Here is a 14,977-nt window from a genome sequence, read left to right as displayed (position 1 = left end):
TCCCATCCTGTTGAGCCACTCTCTACCCTCAGCAACACCAAAGCTTGTTCTGTAGGCCAGGAGGAAGGTTTGTGTAAGCCAGGTGTCTCTTACTACATGGAGCAGTGGTGAGGGTGCCCTCCTTTGAAGGGAACCTCTCTGCCACAGTGGTGCAGCCTCAGTGCCCTCTGGTCACCACAGGGCTCTGGGGGCTCACCTAAATTTCCTATTGCTGGGTGCTGTGGCCACTTGAAACACTTGCTGTGGTGGAAATTTGTATTTTCACTGTGAAGAGCTTTTTCTCCAGGTGGGAGAAGCAGACACTAAACAAACCTCCCAGCTTTGTGGGACAGCCACACCAGGTAGGAATTATTTGCAGATATAGAAGGAAGAACAAGAAGAGGAAGAAGTGTCTCAACAGCATTTTTCTGATGGGGATTACCTAGTGAAATAGGAAGCTTCATATCAAAGTAAATAAAAATGTTAGTGTTTTATCTTACAATAAGCATTCTCTCTCATTTTGCTCACTTGGGGAAAATTCAGACTTGGGCCCAATCCACAGATTGTCATAAAAAATTCATTAAATGCCTGTACAAGAAACCTAAGGTAAAAGCAAACTCAAACCCCCCTAATCTCTTTTAAGTCCTGAAGTCCAAGTTTGTATTCTGACTAAAATACATTATGCAAATCCTGCAAGGTATAACTTAAAGGAAGAAATGGAAATTTGCAGAGATAGCTTTTCTACATTTATCAAGGCAACCAGATGGGGGAAAATAATCACAAGAAGATACATCAGAGTGAATGCAACCAAGTTTCAGCACACTGAAGTGCACAAAAGCTGCCAAGCCTGGAAAGGGAAATACAAAGGGAACCCTGCAAAGCTCACTGGCTGTAGAACTCCAGCATCAAACAACTGCTAGATACAAACTATGATCAACAACTCTCCCAGTCCATTAGCAGGGGTTTGAAAAGAAGCTACTGTGCTTTACTAGGGATTGAACCGATCAGATAAGTCTTGGAAGATGATCCAGGTAACTAGAAAAGATTTTTAATTTACAGACAGGCAATTCTGTTGGTGTTACACACTTGCACTGTGCTGGCAATATAAAAAAGGTGTAATTGAATTAGTGCCCAGTATGGAAGGTGCATAGAAAGCAACCTAAATGATACAAAAAGTAAATTAAAAGATTCTTAAGTCATTGATTCCTAAACGATTTTACAGTCTGAAAGACAAGATCTAACATGTGAAGCAGAGGAACACTAGAGGAGGCTGGAAGAAAAGGCACACATATCACAGGAGAGAATAATTTGGGGGTTTCAAGTATAAACTCCCACAATTTATTTTCCCTGAAAGTTTGGAGGAAACTGTACATGGCATTGAGTGAGTACAACATCAGCTGTTCTTACACTGATGCATTCACTTTGAAGCAGAAGAACAAATCCTCCAGCTCTGCAAACCAAGTCAGAAATGAAGCAGATGCATGTCCCTAAACTGCTCAACACATCCTCTGCCTGGCTGTACAAAATTTGGGATATTTGCTCCTTTCTGACCTCCCCATGCAGTACCCTCTAAAACCTCCCTTAATGGTTGACTCCACACACAGCCAAACAAATTGCCTGGACAACAGTGCCAGCACAAAAGCAGAGACAAGGAGCTGCTGCCCATGACCTGGAGATGCTGATGTCCTCGTTAGTTCCTAATGATCTTGGACTGCCCCTGCTAATTCAAATTACCTTGTGTTTGCAGCAGAGATTGCACACAGACAATTAACACGGATCAGCTGAGGCATGGTAACTTGTTCCTGCAGTCTAATTTGTTTAGAGGCTTATGATTTAAACACACATTAGTATGATATCAATATTTATTGTCCTCGTTATTAAACAACAGCCTTGAGCCACAGCTTTCCAAACCAATCTTTTTACTGTCTGTAAAAGGGATGTGAATAGAGGCATTCTCTAAAAAGCAATCCTTTGGGACAGGCTTGCTGCCTCTTGAACACACCAAAGCTCAACAGCTCCTGCCTGTTCCTCTCCATGGCCCAGAAAGCTGCTCCCAGCCTCAGCACTTCTTGCTCTGTGGCAGGATTTTGTCCCTGAGCAGTAGGAATTATTGTTATGGACACAGGAAAAGACACAATGTACTGCAGACATCCAAGAAGTGCCAGTGAACCCTGAACGTGGTCCCAGAGTTAAGACACCACTTGGGCATTTTTATTCTAAATGCATCTGCACATTTCTCTTAAGAAGAAAAACTTTGAGCAGTCTCCCCTGATTTATCTTGCTACCATCACACAGTTCAAAAGTCAGGCAAGCTGACAGAAATGAGAGGAAGTGGACTGAGCCCAGTGATCAGCTTGTCAAAAGGCACAGAGAAGAAAGCCAGAGCAGTAAATAACATTGTTTAGTCCAGTTCAGTTCATTGGCTGCAGGGCACATGCCCATTTACAAGGTAACCCTTACCCAGTGTGTTTGTAACTATTTCAAACAGGCTGTAACCAAGTTTAGTTAACACTGCACACCACTTAAAAGCTCTTAAAAGGAAATAAAGTCAGGTAACTGAAAGACCAAAGAAATTAAGCACAAAAGTGGTAACGTTTCCCAGTAAAGTGTTCAAACCCCCAAAATGCAGTTTGTACCCTACCGTACCAAGGAACGACAGAAGGCTTTTCTCATCTTCTGTGCTGCTATCCAGCCATTCAGCCACATGCCCAGGAGAAAGCAGACTTATTCTCCAGCCAGAAAACTTTTCCATACAGAACACAGAAAGTGAACGAAGCAGGGTAGGAAGGATGGGGAGGAGCTGATGGTCTTGGGATTCCAGTCCTCCAGTTACTGCCTACACTGGCAAACATGGGAGCCTGATCTGCCCTGTTCTCTCAACCCTACCTCTGCCACGGCAGGCATGGGTGGGAGCAGCAGCTGGGGCTTGGACTTGTCCCTTTGTGGCAGGTTTCAGTCCAAGCAGGAACAGAGAGAAGGCAAAAAAGGGAAGCAGAGGACACTGAGGTCTCAAAATCCAGAAGAGGCAGCAGGTTATGACAGAATCAACTTAAGTAAAAACACATCAGTGCTGAAGTAGCTCAAATAAGTCAGCACAATAGCTCATCAGCTAAGTGCAATGTAGCCCTACCACTCCTCACAGTGTTGGCTTTGTTTGAAGGCTCAGGTATTGTGCTTTATGCTAGGGAAAAAAAAACCCAGCAAGCTGAGAGGCAATTTAAATCCCCTCCCCACTAGTAACGAGCCTGCATTCCCCTGTTTACAAGCCCCTTCCTGCTCCAGCTATTATCCCAGCATCCCAGCCTTCCTTGCAATGAATTTGTTCATGCAATGGCAGGTTGATCAATGTGTGAATAGGAAGCTCCCACCCCTCCCTCTCCCCTCCTCCTGCGTGGCGGCGGCATTGATCGGCAATAATGGAATCTGCTGCTGGCTGCCAACAGCAGCACGGCCGGGGAACTGCTCCTCTTCCTCAGCACCAGGACAGGGGGAATCCCTCCTCTTCCTCAGCTCCGAGCACAGCCACAGCCCTGCTGGATTCAGCCCCCACTGCCACAGACACAGGTAAGGACACAGCAGCAATCTTGGGGGCTTCAAAGAAGCCATCAGCATTGATGGGGGGTTATTTATCTAAAAATTAAAACCAAGCCATCAGCGCTGATGGGTGGTTATTTACCTAAAAAAAATTAAACCAAGCCATCAGCATTTATGGGTGGTTATTCATCTAAAAAAATAAAAACCAAGCCATCAACACTGATGGGTGGTTATTTATCTAAAACAAAAAAATAAAATAAAACCAAGCTAAATGGGAAATAATTCTGCCCTGCCTGGACAGTGAGCTGGCTCTGCAGTGAAGCCTCGTTGCTGTGACTTTATGAAGGGTCACATTTAATCGTGCAGGATTTACAGTGTAAGGTTTATTCCACACAAAAGAGCGTTTTGCAGGTTTACACATGCACGAGCAGTGACGAATCCTGGTAAGTGAGGGACTCCTGGGCCCCACAAATCAAAATTGCCTTTGTCCTCAGGGGATGGGGCTGATGCTCTGATCAAACTGCACTCTTTAAAGAGACAGCTGCCTTTTGCTCACCAGTTTCTGAACCTGTCTTTATTTTAAATAATTCATACACTTGCCAGTCCCTATTACAAACAAGGATATTTGCTGACCACTGACTAAAACCCAAGCTACACCAAAAGGCCATTAGATCAGCAAAGCAAAAAATTAGATACCAACCAACAAATGAATTGAAAAAAAAAAAAAAGAGCTATCAAGTCCCAGCAGGGAGGAAAATTCCAATTACTAAGACAAACTGTAGCAAGTATTGTTTGTGCAGGACAGATATTTTCATAAAACACCTGCCAAGCAGGGCAGATGCTGTACAGAATTCCCAGTTAATGAGGGAACATGGGACAGGCAGTTCAGGAGCCAGGTACCCCAGCAGCATGCCAGACTGAGCAGAGCTGTCCTCCTGTTCCCAGTGAACAAGTGCAGCTGTATCCCATGGCTGGGATGGAAACCCAGAAATATTCCCTACATCACATAAAATCCTGTGATAGACAGATTTCCCACCTATGCTAAAAGAGCTGATTTATTTTTTTAATGAACTGTTCCAACAGATTTCCCTCTGTGTGTGGGAGGATCACATTTTGTCCAACTTCCACAAGTAGAACTTTTTCTTTAAGACTGTGCAAACTGATGATGTAAATCTACTTGCAACAAGAATAGAATGAAAGAACTTTTAGAGAAAGGATTAGATAGTTATTTTGGTCTATCTGGTTGGTCAATATGAAATTAAAATTTCAATTCCTTTCTTTTAGTTCCCTAATCAAATACTGTACTCACAATCACCTGGGTGTCTCTCCATTAAAAACTTGCAATATTAACGACCATCTCTATAAATAAAAGGTTCTAGAGAAAACAGAGATATGAGTATTGATTTCCCATGAACACTTACCAATTTTGTATCCTTTCTAGGAGTACAAATCACATACAGATCCTGTTTTCCTCCCTGGCTGCCTCATCTTGTGTAATAATTTAGCTTTATTAATCCTTTTCAATATTTTATAATGGTCATGATAGCAGGGGAAGTATATTGCATATCAAATAAGGAACTGGCTTATTGGAGTATTTTTAAATATGGGAAGATAAAAAGAACTTTGTTAAAAATGGAGCTAGAACTGGCAAAGACTTCAGCCAGGAGGATGCAACTAGGAACTGAAAGGACAGTGAAGTTTTTGATAAGCAGATTTCTCCTGGGAATTAACATTCCTGGGGAAACCCACAGAGGGGAAAACCCTGAATAAATACATCCCTATTATTTATCTTCATTTTCTGTGGTTTAACAGGTCACACTAACATGCAGTGCAATACTACAACAGTCACCTGCCTGCAAGGGACTGTCAGGAGGTGGAGACAGACATCAGAACAAAAAGCAAGAATCAAAAAGTCCTTGTAAGAGACTAAGTCATGAACACAGTCCCCATAGAAGTCCTGGGAATTTGAAGTGATAGAAAAGATGTAGAAGAGACACCAGATCCATTTAACCTGACATGAAACACCTTTAGAACCTCCCCAGTGACTTCATCCATTCCCTGAATTATCTCTGAACAAAGACCTGGCTTCCAGAAAAAGGGACCTCCAGTTGTCAGCACCCTCACAAAGACACAAAGAGCCTGTCTGATCCCCTGTAAGCTGTTCCAGTGGTTAACTCCACTCTGCTTAGCAAATTGCTCCTTAGTTCCAAGACTGAATTGATCAGCCTCATCTCCCAGCCACTGGGCTCTGGCTGAGGTTTGTGTGCTTTGACAGACCATTGTCAAACACTGGGATCAGGAGTGTCCTCTCTGCTTACATCCTTTGAATACTTAGTTTCAAACAATCCCTTCAAATGTATCTTCAGACTCCTCTGGAGCATTGATTTTGATTTTAAAACGTTTGCTATGCAAGAAAGCCAGAGACAGCTCCATAGCTGCAGGAGGGATGTAGTGCTGGTCACAGCAGAACTTTTATTGGGAATTGCTTCTTAAATTTGTCTTAAAGAAGGTCTTGTGCTCTAAAGCTTTCCAAAAACCATTAAAAAAGTCTTGTCCAAATTTTCCAGGGCAGTCAGATTGTAAGATAAAATGCAAATCAGCATGAGAAGACTATTCAAAACATGACTAACTTATTTTCATGCTGTGGGACCTACCTACACTGGGAGTTTGTTGAACCGATGCAAATCCAGATACAAATGGCTCTATTGACCAGAGCAGAAGTATGGAAAATGTGAAAATATAGAGGTGGGAAGGGTCAGCAAAGTAGTAAAACAAACAAACAAAACTAATCAAAAAGCAGGGATAAGAAGCAGTTAATATCCATCTTGAGAGACTGCTTTTCAAAATTAGCACCAGTAGCTGTACAGAATAGCAGGTGAGAACATGAGAAAACCTGTTCAAAGTGTTTGGGTTTATCTCCCTCACGCCTGAGTTCTAAAAGCAGATGAGTTCTTAAGTCTGAAAATCAAACCAAGCCCTTCTGCTTTGCAGCATCTTACAAAAAGCAATCATTTAAAACTTGTATACATCCCTCCCTGGTAATTCCTGCATTACAGCCACTGACTGAACCCTGCAGTTGTCACAAATGTCACTCTCCTGAAGTTATGAGTCTGAAACCTGTGACGTTAAACAGCTTTGCCATCCTGTGAATTTAAAAATTACCTTTCTTGATCAGTAAAACTACCTGGAAACACGAGTCTCAGAGTTTTCTACAGGAATTTTCAGTAAATGAGAATTCATAATAGATGCAAATAATAGAGCAAAGATGCCTTGTGATGCAGATGCTTTGTAAGCACATAGTGTGGGATTATAAATCATAATGTATTAATGTTCTCTGCATGAGGCATTTTCAAGGGGAGGAAAAATGGGTCTTACATGCACTAGGGACAGGTGCTGACAGCCTGACTGATGGATATTGCTTTAGGCAGGAGATTATGCCCTCACAGCAATATATGTTAGATATTGTACACCCAAGTCATTCTTAACAAAATGTCTTACAGATAATATAAGAGGGAATAAGAAACAATGAGTGTTTGTTTCTCCAAGCCCTGGAACAACATCATGTGTCAGGCAAAACTACTCACCTTCATACCTGCCCATCAGGAAATAACAGGGGTTATCTGAGCACTTTGCCCCAGAAAAATGCAAAGCAGTACTAACTTTCCAGTCCTATTCTCAATGCCACAGCATGGAACAAGCAGCTGGCTTGAAAATAAGTTTCCCAGACACCTAAAAATCTCAATTCTACATGCACAAGGCTCCGTTTCCTTCATGAAATCATTTTAAGTGCCTATCTATAATGGAAGTGATTTTGCTTTGAGGAGCAGCATTACAATATAACAGCCTCCTAACCAAGCTGTGATCTAGTTCAACAGGATCCCAGTGGGCAAGGCTGAGTAACTCAATCTGTATTAGGAAATCATGATGGGAGTATTCACAGTTATTTTGGAACAAGGGTAACTTTTTTGGCTTAAGCTACCTGAGCAAAAGCAGTGTGCAGTGCTGTGACAGGATCCTGTGAACAAGCTACGAGCAGAATAACTCTGTTGCAGTGTAAATCAATAACAGGTTTATGTCAGACATGAGAAGATGGGGACAGCCCCATTGGAGCATGGCAAAGTACACAGAAAGCCCTTTTTAATCAGAAAAAAAAATAAATAAATGGACACTCAAGTCTCTCTTCAAGCCAGTTCATTTATTGTGGAAAGTGAAACCCTGCTGATGAAGCGCCAGCCCACACATACACATTATAGACCAGTGTTTTATCCTTTCAGATTGCTTAATGAAGTGATTTTAGCACAGCCACTGATCTCTACACTTACTCTCAACAGCTCTTAGCCAGCTGCAGATGACAACCTCTGCACACTGCTGTAATATTGTCACTTAGCTGGGTAATTGTCCTCCTCCCTTCCAGAGTGAGCACCACCAGCCTTCCCAGCCCAGCTGAGATCAGAGACCTTAACCAGTGGTTACTCAGGAGGGGGGCAGAAAAAAAAAGAATTTCCTAAATAACAATTTCTGGAGCACAGAGGAATCCAGGGGCAGTGAAAGCCGTGCCTGCTGACAGCCTGGAAAGATAAATAGGGACAGAAAGGCCCAAAATGAAGGTGAGAAAACCAACAAACCTTGAACCTCTGTAGTATATAACAATACAGGTAATTCAGCTGGGCACGACTGTTGGATTTTCAGAACTCCACTGATGAACAACCATGGGGTATTTTTTCCCACTTCCACACCAATTTAATTACATTTTTGTACTCAAGCCAACTTCCTTGGTATCCTCAGAATAGCCAAGGGATTCAGCTAAGTTACACTTCTAGCAGGACTGCAATTTTCTAAGTACCTATTAATGACCACTCCAAAAATATTAAGCTAATTTAATTCCAAATTAGGGCTAAGATGTTATTTACAGAGCCATCCACTCTGGAGTGCCTTTCCAGACTGTGAACCATATGCCTCATGTCAACAGACATTTTGTATTAAAGTATGAATACACCCAGCTATATATTTAAAGAGCAGAATGTAAAGGGTGCTTCATTTCTGATGCTGGCACTCACAAGATGACATTTTTCCCAGGAGTTTTTCTTGTTCACCTTGCAGGCCACATAGTTTGCACAATTCATGTCTTCACAAGTGCTGTATTTTGTGAAAATAATTGATTAAGGCAGTTTTGTTGGCATGCTTCCACCATTCATGTTGGTCTCTACTATTATTTCCTGACCTACTGTTTTTCCTTGGGCATAGAGGCTCAACCAGAGCTAGGAAACACCCAGGATAGATTTTTACTTATTTAGACTCATTTGGATGATATCTTCAACAAGCAAACAAATGAAAGAACAAGTTAGTGAGCGCTGGGGTTTGGATGGCGGTTGGTTTGGGGTCTTTTGTCCTTCTATGACTTCACAGAATAACAGAGAACTAGAATTTTGAGAAAAAACAGTTCACATGGCAGAGAACTAAATACGAAAGAGAAATAAAAATCTTATCATTCAGTCTGCACCATTCTGGTTCCATCAGAATGCCTGACACCCACAGAGATGGCTTCCAGGTGCTGTGGGATGCCATTCACCATGACCAATGTGATGATCTACTGACCATGACACTTAAGCTTCTGGCCAGATCACACAGGAACTGCCCAATCAACTTAAGCATTATTTACCCTCCTCCTCCAAGGTTTGGCTCCAGGTAACAGCCTCACAGAGCACCCCCACAACGAGTCCAACTTGTTGCTTTCAGCACAACCTAAATACCAGCGATTCCTGCAGAACAGGGTTGAGGGTGCCCTGCCAGCAGGGAGCTTTACTCCACCCTCAGGTCACTGCTTGCTCCCTTTATGCATCAAGAAACCACAGCTTTGCCAACACCAGCAGGTGGGAGCTGAACTCTCCATGACTGGCACAGATAAAAAAAAAGTTACCTGCATTTTTAACACCACATAAGGAGACAGAAAACCACCACCACCAAAAAGCTCTCAGTGTGCAGTGGCCCAAAAGCACGAGGCTGGCACTTACCAGGTAAAAAAGGCACTTCCCAGGCAGCAGAAAAGAAGGAGCATTCCAGAGAACGAGTGACTGTGACCAGCACCATGATTCCCTACCCCTGCCCATGAATCACAGTCTCCCTCCCTCTCACCACTCAGTTCCACCTGTGTTTATAGGCAGGCTATGTTAATCTCTGCCTAAGCACCAAAATACAGCAACTGCCAAAGCCCAAGGCCCTGCCAAACACTGGAGAGTGGTGCAAGAAAGGCAGCATATGGAGGGGATTTTATAATCTGTTCCCAAATTAGGGACCAGATTTGGTAGTGAAGCAAGGAAGCACAGCAAGGGAAGAGACTGCAGAGTTGAAGGAATTTTTACAAGGACATACCAAGTCCTCCATCTTGTGGACATGACCTTAATTTCTGACTGATGCAATGTCTTTGAGCTTCCTCCTGGACACTCAGTATGGAGACAATACATCTGACATTTTGGAGTGACCTTGGGACATACTGGGCAGGGCTTTAAGGGCATGAATGCTCTGAAAGCTGGCATTAGAATGATGCTTTCTTTTGTATAGCTGGCATTCTTCTGTAGCCATTACCCCTGGAACCAAACAGATATGGAGACAATTACAACATCTATTCTAGAGAAAGGACCTGTCTGTAACAGTTTCAGTGAGACTGGGCTTGGAAATCTGACTGAAGCCTACTCCAAAATGAATCAAAACAATTAGGAAAATGGATAAATAAATAGAAAAAAATAGTTTCAATCCCATCTTTTTAAGCCAGACATTGATTTTTCAATGCTTATGGGTTGGTGCCACTTTTGAAGGTTGTCCAGAGACTCGACTCTAAGGAAACATGTTGGCAGAGCTGTTTCACTTCTCTGGCAGGTGTTCACATCACAACATTGCCCTCCTAAAGTCCCTGCTCAGCACACTGCAGGTGCAGGAGAAGAAAAATGCAATATCACACATTACCACAGCAGACCCACAGCCCAAGGATCAGCACTGTTCTGCTAGGCAAGAATGCATCAGGAGCAATTTCTTCACTGAAACAGTGCTCCAGCACTGGAACAGGCTGCCCAGGGAATGGTGGAGTCACCTGGAAGGGTTAAAAAAATGTGTGCATGTGGCCTTTAGGGACATTGTTTAGTGGTGGCCTCGGAGGTGCCAGGGTAACGGATGGAGCTGATGATCCTGGAGATCATTTCCAACCTTAATGATTCTATGGTTCCACACAAACTCACCACAGCCATTTGTAGCTGCCACCACCTGCTCAGAGAAGCAGCCATTCCTCTGTAAGCCAATTTTTGCAGTCATGTGTACCACAACAGTTTCACCATCATTTCCATTAAATCCATAACAAACACACTCCTAGCCTGTAGACAATTTCACATGTGGAGGTGATAGTGCTGAAACCACAAGTTCTGCCTGTAGTTGCATTATTTGCTTGCTGACTTCCTGTGCAGATTTCCCTCTCCCGTACCAGAAGCAGTCACCCATAGCTAAAGAAAATTAAATGGAAGGGGATCATTAGGTCTCCCTTCTGCCACTGGCCCAGTTTCAAATCCCACCATTATTAGCCCTCCTAAAAAACATTTGTGCTGTCTGATGCCAATTAGCCAAGAAATCTAGATAAAAGGAAGCTCTCCCTTTGTGGAGAATTAAAGCTTGGACAAGGTACATACCTCTAGAGGCTGGAGAATGAATCTGTCTCTTGATGCCAATGAGCCATTTACAAATGCCATCCACACCCTGCAATTTGCTGCAGCCCCAAATTCTTTGACTTCCAATATTACACGTTACACTGACTCCCAGATATCAGAAAATGGCAAGATAAAGCTCATTGTACCAGAAAGTCCCTTCCTCCTGCTCATGCACAAATGAAGCTGATTTGTTCCCATGAGCTTTAAAGAGCCATGACAGATCTTTCTGACACAAGTCACCTCAAGTATTCATTGCAATTACACTTTTTTTCTCCTCCCTGGAGATTTTAAAGAGAGAAAGAGTACCCACAGAATATCAGATAAAGCTGGGCACAACATGAAGAATTTGCAGGAATGTAAGTTGCTGCTCACATCTGCCTTCCACAGCTCCCTGGCATTGTACTCTTAATTCTCTACCCTATTAACATGTTAATCATATGAAAGAGCCCCAAAAAAGAGACAAGAAATTCTAAAGGCAACCTTGTGGTAACTACCCCAAAAATCACTTAAATGAAATTTGGAAGGAATAAGCATTGTGGTGCCTTGAACTTTTCTGAGCACTTTGCCAAAAGTTTGCCTTTTCAAAGAATTGCATGTTTGTCTGAAAAAAAGCTGAGGCAGAAGGTTTTCATTTTCTGATCATGTAATTCAAAAGCAGCTGCAGAACAAGCCCATTGGTTCAGGCTAACAAAAACAGTCTCTCCAAGTTAGTAAATTAGTATTCACCCTGTCTATGGATGAGGAGGAAAATGACTAAGGAGGAGGTCGTAATCAGCACCTATTAAAGGAGGTTTCTAAGGTAGAAAACATTTGACTCAGGAGATTCCATTCCCCGGTTCCTTAGACAACATTTATTGGTTTTGTACCTACTGGAAACTGTTCAACCATATCAAAAGGCAGGAAACTTAAATGCTTTCCAGCTTGCTATCCCTTGCTATCATATATTTTAGGACAAAAGCTGCTGGAAAAGCAAGTGGCATTGCTAAGGCAGTGTCTTTTATATGGAAAGGAAAGCAAATCCTCTTGTTTTTTATGTGCAACCTGTAGGATTCCCTGAACTGCTTTGATTTACCATCACTTTCTGGGGGACAGGAAGCAAGGTTGGCAACACGCTTCCTATGCTGGAAACATCACATAATGCCAGCCACAAGTAAACTCGGACAAATATTCCCACAGGGTGCCCTTGAATGATGATGTCTGGCCTCATCTAGAAATCCAATGGCATTTAAAAATGTACTGACTTAGGTAAGGCAAGGGCTTAGGTAAGGGCTTTCAGTGAGAGGGAGAAAAATAAACCTCGTGGTTTTAGTGGCAATAAAATAGATTTAAAGCAGTTTACAAAAAACTGTCCTTCATCTTTGCATCTACACGTTGTTCTAATACTAACACTTAATTTCTGTACCAGTGAGTAGAAAAGTACCAATGTAAACATCTCTCTAAAGGAATGTATCTCTTTAAAGACATTTGCATCAAGCTGAAACAACGAATAAAAGGAAAACGCATAAATGAATAGAAAACGCACAGACATGCATCAGGGACAAAACCCCGGCAAGTTTCTAGTCGCTTTGAGCCAAGTCATTTAAACCTCCAGCAGAACACCTCTGTGCCTCCCAGCCAACCCCGCCCCGCTGGGATCGCGGCAGGAATCGCGGCAGGGACAGCACGGCAGGGACAGCACGGCAGGGATAGTGCGGCAGGAATATCGCGGCGGGAATATCGCGACAGGGATCACGGCAGGGATATCGCGGCAGGGGTATCGCGGCAGGAACCCGGCCGTGTCCGGAGGGATCTGTCTCACCTGTGCCCTGCATTCTGTGGGGATCCTGTCAGCTCCACCATGGTCCTGCCAGGATGCCGAGCAGGGCCAGCGGAGGCTCCGCGCTCTGCTCCCCGCGGCCGGAGCGCAGCGCAGCGCAGCCGGGGTCCAGCCCAGCCCAGCCCAGCCCAGGCTCCCTACGGAGCTGCCGAGAGCCGCCCCCCGAGAGCCGCCTGCCCTGCCAGCCCCGCGGGTGCTCCCCAAAAGCGGCGGCAGGAGCCAGCCGGGACGGGCACACGATCCATTCTCCCGTCCCAGGGAGCCGGGAGGCAGCGCAGGAACTCGGGGTGGGGTGCGAGGGGTGTGGGCAGCAGGAGACGCTCCTGTGAAAAGCCGCCCGGTGCTGAGAAAACTCAGGGATTTCGAGCAGCTAAAATCAGCGACAGGGAAACTTAAGAGGGCGATAGCTCACTGCAGACGCTGCCCAGAGTGCAAGAAGCTGGTTTACATGAAAACATCTCATGAGCCGGACCAGGAAATGTATCGGAATCTGCTCGGAAAACTGCACTTCCTTTGAAGATGTTTCCCCACTTCAAATGCTTCTGCAGCTTAGGAAATACACAGCACCAAAAAAGCACCAAGAGTCACTTAAGCAAACAATAAACTTCCCTCCCCCCTCTTTGTTTTCTGCATTGCCTTTGATTTTTGCCTTTAAAGTCAAAGATCTGTGGCTTTGGGAGTGAAATGGTGAAATCTGATACCAATTGCCTTTTCCTGAGCTCTGTTTTTTTTTTTTTTAATTTTAGAAGTGCCGAGAGCTGAACTTCCAGGCATAGCATTTTTATTTATTTATAGCTCTTTAAGGCACAGAAGCCAAACCCTACACAGTTTGGTTGCTGCTGCCACCACGTTGTGACACCACGACAAAAGAGGGTGTCATGTTTAAAAACTCATTTTTAAAGTCTGCCCTCCAGCAGGTCCCACCTGCCAGCCAGGGGCACCAGAGCACACACACACACAGGAAGAATGTGAAGCTGTTCAGCCTGTTGCTAAACAAAAATTACTCACCAAGAGCTGAGGGGCTGCCTTTTGCTGTTGTCAAGAGCAAGTGTTCTGTTTATTTTTAACTTTCTTCATTTTTTTCCTAATTTTACCTAATTTTGCCATTTGATTGCAATATTAAAAATTACTCACCAAGAGCTGAGGGGCTGCCTTTTGCTGTTGTCAAGAGCAAGTGTTCTGTTTATTTTTAACTTTCTTCATTTTCCCCTAATTTTATCTAATTTTGCCATTTAATTGCAATACCTCTGATTCACCCTTTTTTTTTCCACTACCTTTTTTTCTTGCAGGGTTACTTAAAACAGCTCCTGCACATTGTCTCAGGTAACAATTTCCCACACCCTCAGTGTCTCCTATGGAAGAAACAGCTTTGGTCACCCTGCCTCCTGCCAAGGCTCAGGTGGAAAATCTGTGAAAAAAAACAAGCCTAACCCTTGGGAAAGAAACTTACTGAATGTGTGCTTAAACAATACTGACTCCAAAATAAATAATAAAAAATTGTTACTGCTCCGGTGCCCTGTAAAACCATTCACTAAATTACACCCAGGGATCCTGCATCAAGAGTAGCACTGGAACAGAAGAGAAGCTCCAAGAAATAGTCATTCTCCCCCAAAAATAGCAGAGTAACATAATATACAGTCCCTCCAAGGGACAAATTGGTTTGACCTGCTGCTTTGAAATGCCGAATTACTGGAAGCAGCAGGGAAAACTTTGGATCAGGAGGAGCCAGACTTTGTAGAAGGGCAGCAACAGCTCCTAAGGGCCCATGAGCTCCTCTTGCCAAGGCAGAGAGCCAGGAATGCGTACCACAGGGCACGAGAGAAAAGATGGAAAAATGAAGGACTGGGACATGAAAGTTAGCCTGCACATTTCTACAAAGGGTTCTTGTGCTTTTTTGGGCAAATCGTGGCTTCTTGCTATTATTATTATTATTATTATAATTACCACCATTATTATCACC

At 43.5% G+C, this 14,977-nt stretch overlaps 1 protein-coding gene across 9 annotated transcripts in view; it reads right to left on the bottom strand.

Annotated features, from left to right (window-relative positions):
* Positions 1-14,977, bottom strand: part of LOC115906577 (ras GTPase-activating protein nGAP-like) — a 164,953-nt gene that overhangs the window by 51,140 nt on the left and 98,836 nt on the right. The window contains exon 1 of one of the 9 annotated variants that reach the window (XM_030953862.1): positions 13,000-13,625. The exons of 6 other annotated variants lie outside the window; for them this stretch is intronic. In XM_030953862.1, the coding sequence (XP_030809722.1) occupies positions 13,000-13,012 (13 nt within the window). In that variant the 5' untranslated portion in view covers positions 13,013-13,625. Of the gene's footprint in view, positions 1-2,620; positions 3,258-12,999; positions 13,626-14,977 lie in introns of those variants that run through there. 2 more of the 9 variants (XM_030953861.1, XM_030953863.1) reach the window with 2 other exon arrangements.

This window comes from Camarhynchus parvulus, chromosome 8, assembly GCF_901933205.1.
Source record: "Camarhynchus parvulus chromosome 8, STF_HiC, whole genome shotgun sequence".
Taxonomy (NCBI): domain Eukaryota; kingdom Metazoa; phylum Chordata; class Aves; order Passeriformes; family Thraupidae; genus Camarhynchus; species Camarhynchus parvulus.
This window is presented reverse-complemented; position numbering and strand designations above follow the sequence as displayed.